At 37.1% G+C, this 22,031-nt stretch overlaps 1 protein-coding gene across 1 annotated transcript in view; it reads left to right on the top strand.

The window, feature by feature from the left end:
* Positions 1-22,031, top strand: part of GPR158 (G protein-coupled receptor 158) — a 199,330-nt gene that overhangs the window by 103,486 nt on the left and 73,813 nt on the right. Inside the window, exon 5 of the mRNA XM_086742581.1 lies at positions 9,906-9,974. Coding sequence (XP_086598707.1) covers positions 9,906-9,974 — 69 coding nt within the window. The remainder of the gene's footprint in view (positions 1-9,905; positions 9,975-22,031) is intronic.

Raw genomic sequence — 22,031 nt, 5'->3', positions numbered from 1 at the left:
AGCTTAGCACAGCAGAGCAAACCTGTATCTGTTCTCTGTTTCCTTGCTTCTGTACCGTGTTCTGTCATGTATCCATATGTGCTTTCCAGCTGTACATTGAATGGTAGTTATCCTTTACAGTTTAATAAGTATGAATGTGTTGTATTTAAAATTGAGATCAAAGACAAAATCTGTCTTTGCTTTTTTTCTAATAATTTATTGTAAGCTTCATTTATCTGTAAGGCAAGCTCCCATTCTGGTGGTAAGCCACCTTTGCAAAAGGAAATTTTTGTTAAGTGACAGCCTAACTCAGTCATTCTTTATATTGTAAAAGTGGCAGAACTGTTTAATGAAAGTGAAAAAAAATCAAAATACGCCAACCTTTTTCCCTCACTAGGTTTCCATGGTACCATGCTCACATAATACACAGTGACATGTGGCCCTGGAGAAATCTGCAGTCTTCCTGGACTGACACCAAGAGTCTAATTCTATTAATTGAGTAATATACAAAGTAGCAGATACAGAATTACTTTAATTTTATTTTAGCTTTTAATTTCTTCTTTTTTTCTCCTCTGTGAAAATACTTTGACACTGTGTGATGACATTCAGAAATTCAAGGCTAATTAGTACTGCTGTATTTCCTGAATCGCCTAGGACCATGGAGAATTGAAATGCAGAGTCTTCTATGCTTGTTTATCCATCATTTTAGGTTTTGGTTTGATACACTCAATGCAACTTGGCCAGCTACCCTTTTTTTTTTCATTTTCCTCATGCAAATAATTGTTAAGCATTTATTTATGACCCTTTAGCAGTGCCCAAGAGCCACATTGCCTAATGTCATTTGCCACAGAAATGGTATTACTTTCTGAGATCGACGGATAAGGAATCACTATTTATCTCAAAGGCTACTAATGTGGTGTAGATAGTATGGATAGACAGGAGACTGAGCAAATCCCAAGGCATAAAGCAGCCCTTCAGAAACAATATTTTTTTGCAGGCCTAATCAAGTAAATGTGCTACACTAAGGCAATTGGTAGAGGTAAACCGAACATAAGATGGAGGATACTTGCCCTGTGCTGCCTGGGAACTCCCCACTCCCTCAATAGTTTCGCAGGCGATCTACAGTAAAGCTCTAAGTTTAGAGGTGGACTGGCAATAGCATGTGTGGAGCTGTTGAATAATTCCTTCCAATTGTGGAGAAGGCCTCAGGAGCAAACCAAACAGTGCAATAACTCTGAAATCCCTTTTTTGAAGTGTTGTGACATGAATGTGATCTGGTTTTACCTGTTCTTCTCCAGTGACATCTGAGTTAGATTGCATGCTTGCCCCTCAGCTCTTGTGGTCATCATTTCAGTTTTTCTCCTGGGGCTGCCCTCTTGTTTTGATCAGTTTCTTTATGAAGTAGCTGAAGGTAATACCAAGAGTAGGGAATGAAATTCCATTTTTATGCTCCAGACACACACAGTTCCTGCGCCCTCTGATCCAAAGCTGGAACCAGTAGTCAGACAAATAAAAAACTCTGGCTGAAACACAGTCTTGGAATGAGATAGATGAGGAAGCTCTATCAAAACCCCTTGCCTTGATACCATCATCTTAACAAAGGCATCTGTTCATATGTTGTATGTCTAAGTCTTTATTTTATCCTGATCTTTTCATTCATTAAATGTCCTGAGTAGGAGCCTGGCTGAAGAAGACCAGGAAGCTCCAGTGGAATCAGGCTGAATACGAGCCAACAATGATCTCTCCCCACAGTTCAGGAAAACGGTTTACTGGACAACAGGATGACCAGCAGACAAAATAAAGCTGTTATTCCTTTCTACTCAGTGCTAGTGAGGCTGTTGTGAAATACTGGGTCCAATTTTGAGCTCCATGGTTCAAGGAGAGTGTGGAGAAACTGGAGAGAGTCCAGTCAATGACTGCTAGTGGGGAATAGAGCATATAACTGGTAGAGCGTGAGGGAGCTGATCTTGGATATGATGGCAAAGAGGAAGCTAAGGGGCAGTGTAGTAGCAGCCTGCTTGAAGAGTGGTCACAAAGACAGATCCAAACTCTCCTTAGTAATGCCAAGTGATGGAAGTAACAAGGGACAACAGTCACAAATTATGGCTTCGGAGGTTTAAACTGGGCATTAGGAATAGCTTTCTCACTAGCAGAGAAGTGTCAGACCAGAGTCAACTGGGTAGCACATCAGTTACACAGCTCCGTTCTTGGGGATTTTTAAGACTTGGATAGACAAAGCTGTGGCTGACCTGATCTAGTCTTGGCAGTATTCCTGCTTTGACCAGGGGTTGAGACTAGATGACCTGTAGAATTCCCTTCCAACAAACATTTCTATGAGTCAGTGATTCTGTGAGACTAGTTAGATTTTATTATGCATTAGAGTGTTTATTGATTAGATACGAAGCATGCATGATAGAAAATGAAAAGAGCATCTCGGTCTTCTTTCAGCTGGTGATTAGTTGTTTGTAAAGTTCATATTCCCTTTATTGGGGTATCCTGGAGAATATCAAGACTTGGAACTTTCCTTATTTACTTTCCTTTGGATAAAGTAGATTAGAACAAGAAATCCTTACCTAGAAGCATTTTTCTGGCAATTTTCCTTTACATAATTTTAATCCATTGTAGTGAATAATATTGCTTTAAGTCAGCTAATTGATGTTTCACCTTTGTCAGTAGTTGCAGCTTTATCTGTGCAGTGTTACTTCATCTTCTTTCAGTTCTCCAGATCCATTCTGTAGATTAGTAAGTATTTTGCTCTGCCACCCTACCTAGAGATCTCTTTTTCTAATACATTTGAGAGAATAAAGGGCAGTGATCTTATAATGAAAAGTTGTGTAAGTCTCAGACTTGACTGGTCATTTTTCCTGTCACAAGACTTTGCAAATGAATGTTTGTTTGCAGATGTGACCCCTAGGACCCATATTATTTCTAGCTTTACCTCCCCATTTCATCTCAAGTTTTTTTTATTCTTTTCAGATTAGTAAATTTGTGTTTTCTCTCTGCATATTTCTTTACATGTTAGCTCCTTGCCTAGAAAAGCTACAGACATCAAACTCATAATGGAATCAGGATGACCTACTTGTTAAACACCTGCATGGCACTGAAGCAGCTGCACCTCAGTCATGTCACTTTGGTTTGAGCACTGATGAGTGCTCTCGCAGTCTTTTATTTGGCAGTAGTATATTGAGATTTTTATCCCTTTCCTAGTAAAAGTATATAAAAATAATCTAATGTTTTCCACTTGGGCACGCACTCTCTCTTTCATTGTTCTTTTGTTCAAGTCTTCAGTTTTCAAAGCAGGCATTAGCCCCAGACCTGCTGGTTTGGATAATCCCATGAGTTATTCTGTGTTAAAGGGGTGTTTCTGTCTTAGCTGGCCCACTGTTCACAGAACAGCGTGGACCTGTGGTGAATGGCTTCCCTCCTGTAATAGTGTTTTTGGTTGTTTTTTATTAATTAGAAAAGATATGTGAGAAAGTTAGAAAGTAGCTGTATTTCTCTAATAAGCAGTGAATGAGGCTTTCTGTAAAGGAGTTGCTCCAGAGAGACCACTATGTTTGCTTCACAGGAGAGCAGAAGTAATGAGCCAGCCTCTATTTCCTTGCCTTCCTAATTCAGAATATTTGTATGTGCTGAACTGAGATTTCAGTATTGAAAACACAGTTAATAAGAAAAATGCCTCTGACTGTCTATGTGTTTGGACCACACCAAGGTCTGGCAAGGTCTCCTTTCTCCCAGGGCTGCCTTGGACCCCAGCACCTTGATTTTACTTTCCCTACCCCTACCACAACGCTTTATTTCCATCGGCGCACCTTGCTCGACTGACCAAAAGAATCTGCCATGGGGTTACCATGACTCACTGTTATGTCTTGTCTTCCAAGGGGAAGCCTACAAAGCAATTTCGTTAAGGCTGCTCCTGAACTTGTTTATAGACTGAACATGCTACATCATGTAGTGTGATGCCATGGCTCTGAGCCTGTACCTGAGTGCAGAGTTGCAGCCAAGTCCTGAATCTCATGGAGAGGTGATAACTAACATCTGAGCTGATAATGACCATCAGTGTTTCTTGACTTTGTGAATATTTTTAACAGTTTACTTTAGATCATTAACACTCATTTAACTTTGAGTAGTCATTGTAATGCAAAACAGTCAGTAGCAGTTCCCAACTGTTAGTAGCTACATCCCAGCTGAGATGGGATGCTGTGAGCATTTCTAGTGTCTTCCTTCCTGAGTTGGAGTGCTGGTCCAGTCTGTAGTGGCTGTATAACATGAGGGTATGTGCTTGCCTATGAGTTCTGTGCCACTGCCTAGGTCACACTGGTTTATTTGAACTCAGTTTTTCCAGAAATGCCTCTCGAAGTACATTACATACAGATGCAAGACATTTTACTGTTCTAGTGTGCTGATTTTTCTGTGTAGGTGTAACATTACATACGCAGTGATTCAGAAGTTACTGAGCCCACCAAACAGTGGCCTTCATGTCCTGTGTCATCACACTACTTCATTATTTGCCTTTACTACCATGTACTTAAACCTATCTTGCATTTTGCTAGCTGACCCTTTTGGTAGCTTCCAATGAAATACCTGATTGCAGTCCATTTGAATTTCACTCATGGCTGACAGCTTGCTTCAGATTTGCTGGAATTGTCTTAGTGGACTTTATTGTTCACTGCAGAACTGAAGGATGGTAGTTCCTCTCTGAAAAACTTTGTCTCAGGATGAAGAAGATGGTAGAGACCAGTACATACCTGGTCTTGACCCTTAGTATAATATATCCCATACTGTTTTAATTGCTTCCTTTTGTTTTGATTCCAGTATTTCTGGATGGAGGCTGGATTGAAGCTAAAGTCTAGTTCAGTCATTATTTTTCCTCCTTTGACTTATTCATAACAATAATAATTTGTATTACTGTTATTATTTTTTAACAAAGATTATTTTTCCTCCTTTGACTTATTCATTACAATAATAATTTGTAGTATTATTATTATTATTATTTTTTAACCAAGACCTCAGTTAATTAAGCAAACAAAACTAGAGAATGTGGAAGATGCATGGTAGAGGTAATTAAGATCTCCGGAAGTTAGTATGAAGCTAGAAGCAAAATAAACTGCAGTATGACTTAGGTGTCAGCAATGTGTAACCATTAAGTGAGATGGAAAACCAGAAAGGACAATTTTACTGACACAAATAAGTAAACATAGAAATAGAACCCCAAAAGGGAAATGAGTACACACACAAAGCGGCAATAAACAAACTGTACACAAGATGAACAACCAGGGAAATAAATAAGCAAAAAAACAAAATAAATGCCAACAAGCAAGGCAGATGCAAAAAACCCAAGCAGCTGTTAGGAAGAGAAAAAGAAATTGAGCAAATGTTGCATGTAAGTGGAAGAAAATCTCACTGCATGGAATTTCAGGGCTATATCCTAAAATGCTGTTTTCTGTGAATTCTATCTGGGAATTTTAATTCTACAGACAGTATAGGTGGACACCAGCTGATGGAGGCTTTGGGTATTCATTTGTTTCCATACTTTCATTTGTTAACTTAAAAGAGCAAAGACGCTTCTCCTGAGGTATTTGGGCATGTTCACTGCTGTGTATGCTGCAGATTCCCATAAAGTCAGGCGTTTGTGATGCTGCCCACAGCCATGCCTTAAGGGCCTGTATTTGCCAAGCCCATACAGTGAAGGTTTCAACTTTTGGTGGAAAAACTGGTGCTTAGAGATTGGTGGAAATACTGTGTCTGATACAGAATATCTTTAGCTAATAAATTAATTTAAAAACATCGTGGCTTAGTTTGGTTTTCCCCTTTTCGCTATTCCCTGTTATTAAAGCTTTGCTGCTGGATGAAGATTTTACTTCCTGGGCCTTACTTTTTGGGCTGTAGTAGGGTTATTGGAAAAAAAAAAAAAGTTGTATATATATTTAAAATAAATCTATGTGGTTTTTTTTTCTAAACCAAAAGCTTTCATGTTATTTTTTTTTTTGTTATTGAAATATCTCATTTTCTTTGCAGTAGAGAAAATTAACAATAAGAGTTTCAAAAATGTAATTTGGGAGAAATCTGATGCTTCCATTTCCATCCCACTTTTTTCTTTTCTCTGCATTTAGGCAAAAATAGATCTTTGGTTGTACTATTTCTTATTTGAAGTTTTGTGCTTTTCTTCATCACCATGGATGGCATTCGTCTCTGCCATCTCTCTCCATTTGCTGAAGAATCCCATTAAGAAGAGCTGTGGTATCTGTAAATGTTGAGTTAAAACCCCCATTCTCCAGGTATCAAAGACTGAGATAAAAGCAGAGATCAAAACCTGGATTCAAGCTCATTTTGAATTCCAGTATTGCTCTGTAAGCCACGGTTCTTTTATGGCAGGAAACAGAAGTGCGTAGGGAGAATTCACAGAGAATTATTCCTATCTGAACACAGGTGAGAATAAAATCATGGGTTATTCGTTGTTTTGAAAGAAGAGCTGGAAATGCCAAAGTTCTTTGCCCTTACAGATTATCTTATGATAATGCCGCCCAGAAAAAAGCTCAATAGGAAAAGACTGATCAGGATGCGAAAGACATTTTAGAAAAGGATGTTCACACAGAAGCTGTTTGAAGACCAGTTTTTTTAGATCATTTTCATCTTCCCTGTATGATACCAATTTCAGCTACTTTCTTGACCATTCTGTCATATGCAGATACATTGTACAATATAAGAAAAAAAAGCTTTTTCAGTAGTTTGAGTATTGATCGATAGCGGGAGACATGAGTTCACTGACCTCTGCCAGTGTTTGGTATGGTGTTGGACAAGACTCCGCTGCATTAATTTTGAATGGGTGCCATTGTCTTAAAAAGATGTGAAGAAAACCTCTATCAAAACATGTCAAGCTCCCAGCTACAGCGGAGTCAGGGCCACATAAGGAGTCTTGTGGACATGGTCCTATAGTGCTTTTTTTAAATTTGTGATCTAGTGCTGGGAACTTTAGATCACAAAATGTGAAACCTGTGTTATCAGAGGCAGATTTTAACTTTTTCTAAGCTTTTATTTTTCATCTGCTGCACACAAGATTTACTTCTCACTCAGGCTAAATTTATGTGTTTATTAGAAATGTGAACTAACTCATACTGCCATTTATAGTTTGTAAAAATATTTGCACTTTCTCTTATACGTGTCAAAGCAGTGTGCATAATCCATAGCTTCAAACGTTTACGTTATAAAATAATTGGAAGTCTAGTCACTTCTTAATTAAAATAACCTGGAAGTGTTCCATTTGATGACTTCATAACTGGCATCTAAACATTTGCTCCCAGCCTTTTGGGGTTATATTAGATCAGAACAGAAGTGTCTGCAGAAAGCAATTTTGAAAAGTTGTCTGTATGTATTGATTTTTATAGTGCCATTTCAAAAAGTTGAATGCATCTGAATACAGAAATACAGGTACATAAACAAGTTTATTACAACAGCCATAAAAGATAGTATCATCCTTTCGGGTCTTTATTTATTGTTTAGGGATGCTGATAACAAATGAGTGTCTCACAAATACAGAATCAATGTGTTTTGGGCAATTTTTTGTCTGTTGATATATATGCTTTGTGAGAGTCTCTCTGGAGCATCCTTCTACATGAAGTGAGGGAAGGCTGTTACATGGGGAAATGCAGTATGGGAGCGCTGGACCATCTTTCCATTAGCGGACTAGTGGGTGAGGCTGCCCATCTATCCAAGTGACAGAAATAAATTATATGAAGTACTGACTCAGTTGAATTTGATATTTCATTGAACAATGGGATCGCTTGAGCCTAAAATACCTGACACTGACATTTCAGTTACCAGTTTCCCAGAGCTTTGCATTTGTGATTTTGTTTATGCTTTACTCAACATAATAATAGAGAAAAACAAAACAAAACAAAACAAAACCATTTTAATTTGTGTTCTTGAAACAAGTGCCTTGCATTGTGGGAACTCAGGGTAAATAGAAGGTGCACTTGTTCAAGTTTCAGCAATTGCTAAGGCAGCATTGCATTCTATTCAGAAATATACTTACAGTCTTTTAGCTATTTGTTGGTGTTTTGGTTTGCTTTACTTTGCTTTTTAAAAAATAATTCATGGAAGTATTTCAATTCCATTAAAATTTTGCTAGGAGTGTTTATGTCTCTGTTTCAGGGTGCAATTTTAGAGAGAGGCAGCAGAACAGTTTTGCAATGCTTGATAACAAACACTTAATATGAAAGTCTAAGGTTAACATCGACAAGGAAAAGTGAAAGAATTAGAAGGGTCTAGAAAAGAGGAGCCATAATAATGATTCTTGAATACATGAAAATTCTGGCAAAAAAAAATATGGAAATAAGGTGTGCTTCCAAGATTTTCCTGGGAAAATCTTACAGTGGTTGAACCAAGTAGCCACCATTATCATCTTAAGACCAGTGGAAAACCGTTCATCGTCCTCACTCCAGGCTTTAACTGTGACTAAAATAGCATCCATAGCACAAAGATGCCCCTGGAGCTGTTACATGAGTGTTTTCCTTGAACAGAAGCTTTGATGTGAATACCCGTTGGAAGGAACTTCTTGTGATAACTTCTGAGGTGGGCACTTGTGTTGGATGTTGATGACGTCTCTGCTGGTGTACATACTTTAGACAACCTTTGCTGCAAAATTTCGCCATTGCTAAAAATTAAGTAGCTTGATAATTGTCTCATATTAAAAAGGCTTCCTGAGAATTTCCTCCATGTCTTTCAGGCTGTGTTCAGTACATTAGATATTGTAGAAGTGATTAGTTGAAAAAATGAATTATGAAATAGCAAATCTGAGTAAGATTATAGATTCACTGAAAAGCTGAATTTTTATCTAGAAGATTACACCGATCTTTTGCAAGCAGAAACTGGACCCCAGGGCACCAGAAATTTGTCTGTAAATCCATTCAGATGGAGATTTTTCATTTTTTTTTATGATTGCCTTACTTCTGAAAGATAAACTTCTCCCATCTAAAACTATTAGAGAGATTACCACGAACCATTGATTCCAGCCTGCAAGAGGATTTTATGATGTGAAAGAAGGGGATTTTTCAAAAGATTTTTGGCAAAGCCTTTTCTGCTGTCCTGTCTGACTGCATTGCTTGCAGTTGGGAAAGCACTGTGTTCTTCCAGAACAGTGTATGAAACTGTATCTCAGGGGAAGGAGATGGCTAAAGAAAAGAAATGGGAAGCAGTGCTGATGTTTTATCTCTGAGATAAGGCAGAGATGCACTATACATAAATCATGACATTTATTGGAAATCACTTTGTATTAGGAAAAATTTTTTTTTATTTTAAGATATATTTTTTTTTAATGTAAGAAAACTATGATGGAGAGACTGCATTAGAATCAGTGAGGAAATGGCATGATATTTTACAGTCCTGAGAAGTTCATGTCTGAATCAACATTTTGGTACAAAATTTCAGGAAAAATAAAGGCACCTTCCATCTAAGAGCACACTCTGTATTCAGTAAAATTGTAGATTATTCATACATATTATAGAAGCTGAGCTATTAATGTTAAATAAGTCAAAATGTTCAAAGGATTTCTTGAAATTTAAATAGTACAGAACAAATTCTACAGTTAAGTTCACATCTTTAATTCCCATGATCCATAATTCTTCACACTTGAGAGCAATTTTAGCAGTTTCAAAATGTATTCAGGTAGTGTGTGTTGAATAGTATTTAACATAGGAAAGAGTGATTTTTTTAAATTGGATTTTGTAAAACACAACCGTTGTAATGGGCCATTGAATTAAGACTGTGGAGTATGCCAGCGTGACAGACAGCTTAATTCTGTGCTTTAATAAGCATTACTGTGGAAGCATTGTACTGACAAAAGTGAAAGTGCCTTCTGCAAAGAACCCAGCATCTACATGCACACAGAGAGAATTTTCTAATATTTTGTATTGGTTTTTGTGTTCTAGAGTATCAGGGCTTCAGGGCTGGTGCTGTTGGAAACCATTCTTTTTGGATCACTTCTTCTGTACTTCCCGGTAAGTCAAACTATAACTTTCCTGAAAAATTATATCCTTGCTGACATTTTAAAACGTTGTATGAAGCACCTTAGTGAAAATATAAATGTCAAAACTATTTATATAATGATTAATGTAATCTAAGTATAAAATGTGCTGTGTTCTGTAAATATTCTTAAGAACACTTGAATGTTTTACTATATTCGTAATAATTCTCCATCTTCAGTTTAGGGAACTTTCCAGTGTTTTTTACTTGGAAGTTTTTAGGTGTTCTGGTTTAAACTGAGTTTTTGCTTTGAAAGACGATACCTCTCTAAACTGTGCTATGGGAAAAACATGCAAGGTATGTAAAAGGGAGATGCTGATTATACCAAGTATTTCTCTGGAATGTAGCACAAAGAAGAGTAATTATTTCATTTATTACTGGCATATATTTTGATGTTTTCTGAAGCTGCATGATATCTGCAATACCATGTATTTGGGAAAATGAAATAGTATTATCCCTGTGCTGTAACTAGGGGGGAGGTGGAAGTAATTTCAGAGTCACATGAGAAATATATCACAAAACTCATAGAAATATAGATCTTTTCTCTTTTCAAAAATCCCAGAAAACTTGAGTTTGTTAAGTGCCACATAAACCAAATATAATGACTAGATAAAGCAAGACATCAAAGTGTAGATTGAATGAAATTTATAGAAAGTGTACAGATCAGTAGACAGAAATAAAGATGGAGAGGTGGATGATTTTAAAATATGTTTACATTCTCTTTTCCTCAGTAGCCAGATTCTTCTGTGCTTTTACAGACCGTTATGTAGTTACTGAGAGACTAGCAGGGAAACAAAACTCCTTAGCAGTTACAGAACAAGTAGCAAATAAACTGTAGTAGAATGAGGTGTGAAGAATACTGTAACAAACACAAATCCCAATGGAATTTTTATACATTATTTTTTAAATTATGTGAGCCCTCAATTTCTAAAGAACAAATGTGTGCATTTCTAGAATAGTTTTATGTGTTTTTTCATCTTTCACTTTGTAGGTGTCGGGAAGAAAGAAGTCTTGTTTTCTCCTGTATTGTACAGATGCTTGTTACAACTCACAGTACCTTTCCCTGGGGTTTTCAGAGCTTCCTTCATATTCTTTTCCAGTGGGCAGAACAGAAAGCCTGTGCACTACTTCCTTGGTTGATGTAGAATGGTGTGAAGCATTCACAGAAATTCTTAGCATACAGCACAATGCGAAGGGTTTCCTTTCCATGGCTGGCTCCTCTTTGCTTTCCTAGAGAACCCTGGAGCCATATAGTGGCTTCTCCAGGCAGAGGATCCATAAGAACCAGCCAGTGTTTGTACAGCCTCAACTCCAAAGTATGCTAGAAGCCTCATCGTAGCTCTTGCTGTGTCTGCAGTCTGCTCACCTGTCACTGATTCTTCAGTGTCTTTCCCAGCTCTTGATCCTCTGATTGTTGTGTTTCACAAAGGACGAATGTCCTTAGCTGGCTGAGTGTCTTCAGGCTTCAGGTGCTCAGTGTCAGGAATACTGAGATACTGTCAGTGGAAGAAGACGCCTCTCTCAGCAGATAATGTGAAGAAGAACCATACTGTTAGATATAAGAGGTGGCCGTCCAGGACCTTTAAATGCAGAGGGAGAAGAGAGGAAAGGAAATGGAGCTGGGAGAGAGGGGTTTTATAACCAAAGCATCCCCTCAGCTTTTCACTGATGTTTAAACATTTCGCCCTTCTTTTTACTGACATTAATGATGTTAAATGACAATTTGATGTATTCTGAGGAAAAATCTTTTGCTGAAAATTTCTGATTATCCTGTCTCCTAGTTGGAATGTAGATACTTAGCTGGAGCTTATCCTTCTCTCATTCTCGTACTGTATAAAACTGTGCACTGAGAATCCATTTTGTTATAATCTAATATGCAAAGTGTGCGACCTGACTTCTCTATTATAGCAGTTTTATGATCCCACACTCTTTGCTGGAGCTTTCTTTCTTTCTTACACAGGTAATTACTAATCAGGCTGTTACTCCTACAAACTGAAACCAAAAAGAGAGAAATTTTATCATTTCTCTTTTTAAGGTCTTAGGGGAGGGATGTAGAGAGTGTGGTAGTGGGAGATCATAGTAATGTTCAGACAGATAAATGGATCCTGATTTCACCAACAGCAAGAATATAGTTTTGTAAAAAACAAATAAGATTGTGATTGATACAGAAATATCAGGATTTCAATATCCCTGTCCCCCAATTCACTGCAAGAAAGGTTTCATCAGTTTCTGATCCAGGGCAAGACAGTGGAACAATAAATGTGTGAAGGCTGTGTGCTCACCTGCTTAATGTCTGGAAAAGGAGCACAAAGGAGAGCAGGATGGCATGAGAAAGAAAGAAAACCTGAGCTCTAAACAGAGAGTCTCGTTTGCACCAGCTGACATTCACACACATGTTCATTCATAGCAAGGCGTAGAGCATGGATTATCAATTATATCATATTGGTTATAATCACATACCTGCGAAGCAGATATTCTTTTTCCTGGGTCATATCCACTGTTTATTTACTTCTTCTTGTTATTTCATGGTTTTATTTGTTTCTGAGAAGAATCAAGAATATTCTGTAACTCAGTGATGTGATTAAACTCTTAGTAACATGCTCACAGAGGCAGAGTCATTACAACTATTTGATTTGGTCCTCATTTTACAATAGACGAGTACATTAGAGCTTTTAGACTAATTAATATAGATCTCGCCTCTTACGCACCCCAATTAGGCTATGTTTTCCACAGCTAGTATGAAATGCAAGTTAAAAGAAGGAATGGAGTTCAGCAGTTTGGGCCAGACAAGCATCACTGGAGTAAGGTATTCTTCTTTAACATAAGAGTGTTTTCCTTTTTGTATCATCTCTTCTAACACGATTTGGAAGGTAAAACTTTCACACTTAACTAAGTGCAGAATTACACAGCTTGCCTTAGTGCATGTACAATGTAAACAGATAAAATGACAGCTTTTCAGTTCTAGATAACTCCATTCTCTGCTTATTTAAGGATTCAGTGCAAAATTACATTCTTATTTAAAAATTAAAATCCCCCTGCATTTTCACAACACTGCTTTAAGTCTTTCGCATCTTTACTCTCTGTTCCTCAACACTTTCATAATTCTTGCTCCAGTCTGTCTTGGATTGTTTTGAGAGCCTTCAGCATACAAATTTCACCGTGTCTAGAAGGGCTTTATTGTGTTTCTGACTTTCCCTACCCTCCAATTAAATGGAAGCCCAAACCTACTTTGTTACATCGCTTAATTTCTTTTACTAATTGTCATTGTTTTCCTGTCTACATGCAGTGATCTATTCATAGTGTAGCATCATTAATTGAAAAATAATATGACCAGCCAGCTGCTTTTGGTGAGAAAAACAGCTGTTCCAATGCCCTTCTAACCAAATGGGAAGTGCAAATGATGGTCTCCACCAAAATTTATTATTCGAATTCTGCTGTATTGATGACAACACACTGATCTTTCCTGCATTATAAGCAGGCAGATGAGCTTTGTCTGTTACAAATTCATAGATTTTGGGCAGCTCTCATTTCTGAGGTTCATTTCTGAGGTCTCTGGAAAGCTCTGGTTTTGGCATTAATGAATGTGAAAATGGAATAATGCATAGTACTTTCATGGATTTGTCCCTCAAATATGCCTGTAAAGGATGCATTGCAAGAATTCAATCACTGTGATTCCTTACATGTTGATGTTCACTGAGGACAACTGAAAGATTTTGCTTTCTTCAACACATTTAGCGCTGCAAGCCTGCTCTGATACCCCAGACAGTTTAGCTTGATTCTTTTTCAGCATATAACTACATCTTCTTTACTCCTAGAATAGTTTTTAAAGCTTTTACAATGAACACTCATCATTTTATTGTTCTTGTTTAACAGTAGCTAAAGAACTGTGTCTTAATTTGATATTGATATCTCGGTTTAGATGACAAACGATTGGGATATTGGAAACTCAGTACAGCTGTGACCTCATAAGTTATTGGAAATTATAAAAATGGAATTTGGTGATGAGATTGTTCTGTGTGTTTGTGTGTGTGCTGTGTTCATGGGGTATCTCAGACTGGAAGGGACCTCAGGAGGCCTCTAGTCCAACCTCCTGCCCAAAGGTGGGTCAATTAGAAGACTAGCTATAAGACAAGGTTACTAAGGGCTTTATCTAGATAGGTCTTAAAAACCTGCAAGAATAGAGACTACCCAACCGGGGAGTGTGCAGGCACATAATAAAGTCATAAGATTGTAGGTTTTGAATCGTGATGACATATGTGGTGTTGTTGGAATATATAGCAGGGTTTATAAATAACAGACTGTAGATAGGTCAGTGACGGTACAGGTACTGATGTTACTATTCTTCTATGTCGTGGACCCCCACGCTCATGCTTGTGACACTGTTTGTGATACAGAGACAAAACCCAATCTCCTCCTTCCGTGCATCCAAAGATGCAGTACAGGATTGTATGAGGGCAGTGTTATTTTTGGTACTTTGAAAGCTTTTTTGAGAACTGAGTTTGAAGGACACATTTGTCAGAATCTAGGTTTACTGAATAGCCAAGAATATGTGTGCGTGGAGAGCTTGAGACCTGGAGAGAAAAGAACAGCAGTCGGTGACCTGAACCAGCTGCCACATTGGGTTTTCATTGACCTTTTTCTTTTAAATGACTGTCTTGCACTGTTGCCTTGCAGGGACTTCTGTGGTACAGTCTTGTCAGCCTTTCATTCAGTGAAATTAATCTTGTGGTAAGGGGAACAGGGCAAGATCTTGTGGTCTTTCGTCTTTACTCATAATTCCACTGAAGTAACTCTCATGAATACACTTACATTAATATCTGATTTTCAAAGTAGTATTAGAAAACCAGACCACAATCCTGAAAAACAATGCACAATATTTAGCCAGGGGTTTTAAACTTTTGTAATACAGTGTGAGTAATAACATGTGCACAAGTTAAAAATCTGCTACATTTGAAAAGTAAAAGTCAGGAGCTCATTTCTGATCATAGAAAGCGTTGACAGACAAAAATTATCAAAGGGTGAAATGTGGGTAAATTCATATAGAGGAAAATAGTCCTGGAAATGCTCATGGTATGTTCCTTACTAGTTCCTGGAACCATGCTATAATAATTCATCCTCTTTGCTCTGCTCTCTAAAGCCAAACCATTACAGGCTTGGCTAGGACTTGAGTGGGATACCAGAGCAGTGCCATAGGCAAGCCAAGGATTTACTGAACAGTACCTGGTAGAAAAAAAAAAAATCTGTTTCTGCTGAATTAGAGTAACAAACAGGAAAAAAGTCATAATGAATGATTACTTTATTTTATATAACTCTACTTGGATCCCAGTGACATGTAAGCTAAAAAGGACAGGAATACTTTTATTGGCCAAACATGTTTTGATGGTCACACTGACCACTGGGCAAGTGAACTGAGTTGATATGCACGATGTTTTAGAATGTGTTCAAGTTTTACAGTAGTGACTTAAGTTTATGAAGAAATCAACACATGAAAAAGGCTCTCTCATATGTTAGTTCAAAATATAAATGTAATAGAACTTTTGCTGGAAAGATAATGAAAAACAATATACTACATTTTTATTAGACTGTAAAACTGAAGACAAAAGTTTTTGATAGTAAAGATAAGCCAGGATTGTACTGTGCCAGAAAAGAAAATACTGAAACTTGTAGTCAACATTTGACATATTCTCAGTAGAGCATAGTCCTGACGTCAGTGATTTACCTTTGCTAATTAGGGTAGCACCTGAGAGACTGCATATTGGTGGGAGACAAATTTCAGTCATTAATTTTCACTCATCAAGTGTCTTTCAGTGAAAGCTAGGGACGTGTTCATGTTTTTCCACCAAATGTCTTTTCTCATTGTTTATTCATACTTGAGAGCCAACTGTAGTCAAGTGAAAGGCCTGTAGCTTGTTAAATTTTGGTAAACTTGCTAGACTCAGTTGTTGCCTCCTTCCTTAGTTCAGGGTTGTTGTGATCTGCATCAACAAGAATCAGAAGCAAAATGAAAGCAGAAGCAGTTCATGTGTAAGGAAGACTTGACTTAAATAATCTGATACTACCAAGCTGTTTCTGATAGGAAATTGAGTGCAATTCTAAACCCATGCTGCCAGAGTGAAACGGGCGGTATGATAACTCACCATGCCTTGGAGCACGAGATTGAGATCTTAAAGGTAAGACACAGACTGGTATAATATGTGCAGCTGAATGATAAAACATGGTATCTTACCTATCAACTTCCATATCACTTGACAGCGTACTCTGCATCGACACAGAGGAAAAGGAAAAGACAGAATCTCCATCTGAAAGCCTGTTCACTGTGAATAATACAAGAGCTGAAATATGCTTTTTTTTTCTCACGCGGCTTCTCTTCTCAGTCCCTCTTCTTTTGTGTATGAATGCATTAGGTACATCCTAACCATCTCTTAGAGTTTAAGTGTCACATCATGGAGGATGCTTAATGGTTAATTATTAGGAGAGGTGAGAAATTCAATGCATTACAGTGGAGAAAGAGAAAAGTTTCTGGTTTTGGAAGAGATCCTTAAGAAGGGAGATGTCATCCATCAGAGATGAGACTGCCCTTATTCAATCATTCTACATGCTGACAACCGGCAAGATGCAGAGAGTGGTATCTTTATGTTTTTTAATACTGACTGCTAGACATTTTTAAGCAGTTTTCAGTTTACAGGCAAAATTATATGATAACCAGTGAAATCTTTGCACTGGAAAAATCTTACAGAATTATAATAGTGACAGTGGAAAGTTTTCATTTCTGTGTAGCACTTTCAAACATCTCATTTCTAAACTCTGGGATAGCGATTAGTGGGATTTAAATCAATGCTTTTACCCTAAAGAAACATCTCATCTGATGTAAATAAAAAATTAGCTTTCTACTTATAGAAAGGAACTGGAAAAAGAAATATAAATACTTATTAGAGCAGAGACAAGTTTACAACATAAAATGTAAGTTGCAATATAAAATTATCCAAACCCATCAAGAAGTATTAGTGTATAAGATATGTTGTATTTCCTCTATTATTGATAATAATAGAGTCACCCGTCAGAAATATTCAAAATTTTACTTTGCTAGGGTTAAAAAATGAAGTTAGGGGCCAGCAGGTAAAAAGTTCACCATGAAACTAGCCAGAGTGATTTCTGAAAATGAGACATTTGAAAGAGTAGTGCCTGGATCTAACTCTACATCACATCAAGTGGGGAGAGATGAGATTTCTGTCCTTTGAAGTAACATTAGTACTAGGAATGGAATAGAAGATGTTCACTAGAGGAAGCAATTAGTCTTTACAAAAAAAACAGGTTTTTCCGATGTGATAGAAACCTTTATTGCATACAACTTTGTATACTAGGACCACATAGAAAAAGCAATAATATTTTCAGCAAACAGTGTTTTATATAAACGGTTTGATTTCTCATTCCCCTGCATTTGTGGACTAAGCATGGATCTGCAAATATATGCAAGTTTTGAGTAAGCTGTTAAGGAATATTATGTCCTTCACAGCCAATATACAGCATTCATGTGCTGATCTCTCTTTGAAATCTGAATCCAAAGTAGATTTCTTGTAGTGGCATGATACAGTTCAGTAAGTTCTGCATATGTCAATTCAGTCAAAACTCTTACAAATCTTACAAACATCCAAAAATAGATGGAAGGATTTGAAAGCTGAAAAAAAGATTTAGGCAATCCCGAAGTAATATATATGGACAAAAAACATAGAAAATAAGAGGACAGAATGAGACTTCCTTTCATCACACAAAAGTTGCAAGTGGAAGAAAATAACATATTTACACAGTCCTCTTACCAAACTTAAAATAAATTATTTTGATCATTCACAATTCTCATTATTGTTCAATATTAATCTTTTAAATAAGCCGTGGTGCTAAAGCCTTATTGCATATTGCTTAGTTAGTAAAAGCAACATAAAGAGAAAAGGAAACGATAGTGAGAAAAAAGAATCAAGAACTTTGCCCCTGAGAATTAAAACACAACAAAAAATCTAATATAGCAACAGGAAAACTAATCCAGAATTGAACAACCAAACAGTATAGAAATGAAAGCAAGACAAAAGTGACATCTTGTACCCTGATATAGGGCTGACTTTTCTCTCCTTGTCATGATTACATGTTATAGGAGATGCTGGTAAAACCACAGATTGTACATTCAGTGCTTGTTCTTTGCTTGCATACAGTTATTTCTCAGTACTCCTTACAAGCTTTTTTCTCCTTTCCTAAACCACCACTTACGTAATTGTAGAGATAAATATTTTATTCTTTCCTCATGCTTCCTCTTTATTGATGTGTAGTTTCTCATCTCATATTTAAATTATGAACTCTTTGGTACAGAGATGCTTGGCATAGCTGTACCGTGCACAGCAGGGTCCTGATCAATGAGTAAGAATCATATCACAAATGACTTACTAATAATAACAATTAAAGTGTTTAAAAATATTTTATTAAAGGTGTGAGCAAGGACATATTTGATGGTGATTTTTTCTTCATCTCAAAGGTCTGGTACCGTGTAACTGTTTCTATACTGCTAGACTCTCACTCTGTGAGAATTATCTGAGGGTATTTGATTTAGACTTGAAAAGACTAAGCCGTAAAAATACTAACAGAAAAAAAGCCTAATTCCAGTCCCACATGGACTGTATTTCAGAAGTACTCTACTAATTTCTTACAGAGCTACACCCAACTTGAATGCTTGCAGTGTCAAGGGGCAAGAGCAGGAAGATGTTCCAATTTTACTAAAATGAATATTTCAGTCTTCTACTGAATAGTCATGGCACTATTAATTTGTAGCTCAGATTTGTCCATTTTTAGGGGATTGACCTGAGCTCATAAGGTACAGACTGTCCTGGTGAATGTGTTCAAGCATTCCATGTAAACTGGTGCAGCTCTGCCAATGTGGGTTGAGAACAGACCGGCTTCAGATCACTGAGCTGCCTCACGTTGCATGCTATTACAGATAAGGGTCTTTGAATTCTCTCAAACTAATCAGGGATGTAAAACTGCTGAAGGGCCCGATCCACTGGAAAATGCGAATCAAAGTCGTAGTGTCCATACACATTGATTCTGACAAATTCTCAGTGCGTTGGGCTGGTGCACATGGGCAGGTCCGCTGTGAAGGCAGAGCGTGTTCCTTGGTGTGCTGAAATCTCGGTGCTTTGTGATGGAGAAAAGTTATGTTATAAGAAGTTGTGTTACGTGGCTGGGCTTCGTTCCGGCAGCAGCACGTCACTGCTGTGGGCATTTGCTGTCTGATAGCACGTTACAAAGAGGTTTGGTTCTACTTCACGCTGTGTGTACAAAGCTTGGTGAAGATTTCCCCTTTTTTTGATAAGGGGAAATCTTAGTAGTTCTTTGTTTGACTTTTTTTTTTTTCTGTTAAATGCATATTAATACTGCTTTTCCTGTATGATCAAAACCTTTTTGGTCATTTTCACTGAAATCAGTGTTTAATCCTGTTCCGTGTATATCTAGCAGGTGTGTTTTGTATAGCGTATGCTGCTACTTACACAGACTATAATGAAATTCAGGAAGAAAAGTAAAGGAAGTTTTGTTGTCATGAGGAGGTTCTTTCCACTTCTCCTTCAAGTATTATATCTTGTTCGGAGTTTTATCTTCCTTTTAAATTTGTGATTTTTTTATATACTAAATAGTTAAAATAACCACTGTTTTAAAACCTTGGAGCTATGATTTAATATTCAGGTCTCTTCTTCTGTGTCAATCCAAGTGTGCAAGTTGTCACATTAGTCAGAGTACAAAATAATATTATATATTCCAGTAATATGTTGTTAAATCTACTAATCTTGCTTAATTTGTTAACTAGCCTAATGCTCTCAAATGTAGCATATATTAGGGTGCAGAACAAGTGTTCTCAATGTTCAGCTCACCCTCAAACTCCTAATCTGAAATCACCAGCATGCTGAACCATTGAAATGTTGTTTTGAAACTCTGGCAGAGCTTCCTGGCCCATGGAGTCAGCTCATCCTTTTTTCTGTCTTTATTGATGGCTTTGCCTTGAAATCTATAAAGAACTAATCAGTGAAAGTCTGTGTGCTGGGTTATTTAGTCAGCTATTGTATCCGTATTTATTAACCTTGTATCTACTTTCCAAGCCGAGAGGCATATTTACATCTTTGAAATCATAGTCCAGGTAAATTACTGTCGTAGTAGCAGGCACTCTGTGTTCAAGTAATCACCAGTCGTTGCTACATGAAGAGAAGGCAAAATGCTGTCATAACAAGTCCTTTAAAACCTTAAGGAACATCTGTATTAACCACTAACTCAACATAAGGCTCTGTTAGACAGTCATATGCCCCATTTTATGAAGACCCAGGAATTTTGGAAGATAGCTGAAACAGAACATACCCTAAATACCTACAATGTAAATCTTCAGCAAGATTAATAGATTTAGTAACATTAAGTCATTTGCCAATGATATTGGTAGCAATAAGGTGTCTGCTAATTTGAGATGCCCCCAAGAATATTAAAAAAATATATAAATTTAATTTTTAGCTGCTCCTTATGTAACTTTTCTGGAACCAAAAGACATGCCACGCCACTAGGCTTACAGGAAAAGAAACTTGATCTGTTTTGACCCCGAGCTGAGATGACTTTCTGTGGGCTATAGTTGCTGCTGTTGGTTATGGGAGTAACAATTAATAAGGAGCACTTAATTTCTTGGGCAGGATATCTTCTCTGTTTAGGGTAAGTGCCTTCAGTGCTTACTGCATTTGGAAAAGAAACCTCTCCTATATTAGGCTTTCCTTAAGTGTCTATAAACTGGGCTAACCTGATAACATCAAAAGCCTTTCATATCAAATGACAGAATTGTGAAAGGCACTCATTTCTGGTTTGAGTCTCCAATGTGTATAGCAGACATCAGAGGTGATCAAGAATTTGTAGACATGAAATTAATTTCATACTAGATAGTGAATAATTTTTAATCCCATAATTAACGTGTGTTATTGTTTATATTAATGACAAGACCCTAGATATGGATCAGATGAAACAAACAAGCAAATTGATGGAGAATGAATTATTGAGAAGACACTAAAATTGGGAAAAGTAATTCACTGTTATTTTCAGCAAATGAAAAAAAAAGTTTGGAACTTTCATCTGACTTCAAGTGATGTTTAGTCTAGTTAGAGAACAGGAAAAAAAAGAAAACTGAAACCATTCAGAGTGAAAGAGAGAGAAAAAAAATAGAGGACATAGAAATCCCTGTTGCTAAACATTATCTGAGTGCTCTGTTGCTCTAGAGAACATGGCAGACATTCTTGAGATTTTATAGTTACCTAGACAAGTTCAAATAAATGAGTTTTATCCCTCCATGTGTGTCTTTCATAAAGTAGATCAAATTTTGTAGCATGATATAGTGAATCTGCTAGGTTCATTTCCTTAGACCGTCTAAAGTAATGCATTTTTCTCAGACATGTCACAAGCAATCCTGTCAAAATTTGCCTGAATGGATTTGTTTTAAATCATAAATAGTTGTGGTATATATAGTAAGTGTTCAAGAACCTTGAAGAAAAAGAAGGTCATGGCCTTCTGAGTACTCTTAGCTCCTCATCTAAATGTGGGTTTTGAAGTGTTTGTTTTGGCCAGTCTCAGATGTGGGGTCTCACCGGTTGGGTGTTTTATGTCATTGCTATCTGTCTTTCTACCTATCTTACCAGCCTGACTTCTCTTTTTAAAAAATGATGTGTTTCTCCCTGGCCCCCTGGAGTTTGGTTATTTTGGTTTCCGTTTAACATTTCTTTCTTAGTTCTGGTAGCAACTGCTTATTTTCCTCTTAAATATTTTGTCCTTCTATTTTTATACTATTTTTATTGTACAGTTGTTTATCCAACACTCCAAGCAGCTTTGCAGGGAGAATGGAGAAGGAAGTTCTTATAAATAAATAATTGTTGTTAAATGCAGAGGACTGCCTAGCAACCTAATGTGGTAGAATATGTCTCTCCTGGTAGAGGGTGGGCCTTTTGTTTGATAAATCGATGAAATGTTTGGGGAGCTCC

Source organism: Chlamydotis macqueenii, chromosome 2 (assembly GCF_036417535.1).
Source record: "Chlamydotis macqueenii isolate bChlMac1 chromosome 2, bChlMac1.mat, whole genome shotgun sequence".
Lineage (NCBI taxonomy): Eukaryota > Metazoa > Chordata > Aves > Otidiformes > Otididae > Chlamydotis > Chlamydotis macqueenii.
Note: the sequence above shows the minus strand (reverse complement) of the source record. Positions and strands in the feature narration are given on the sequence as shown.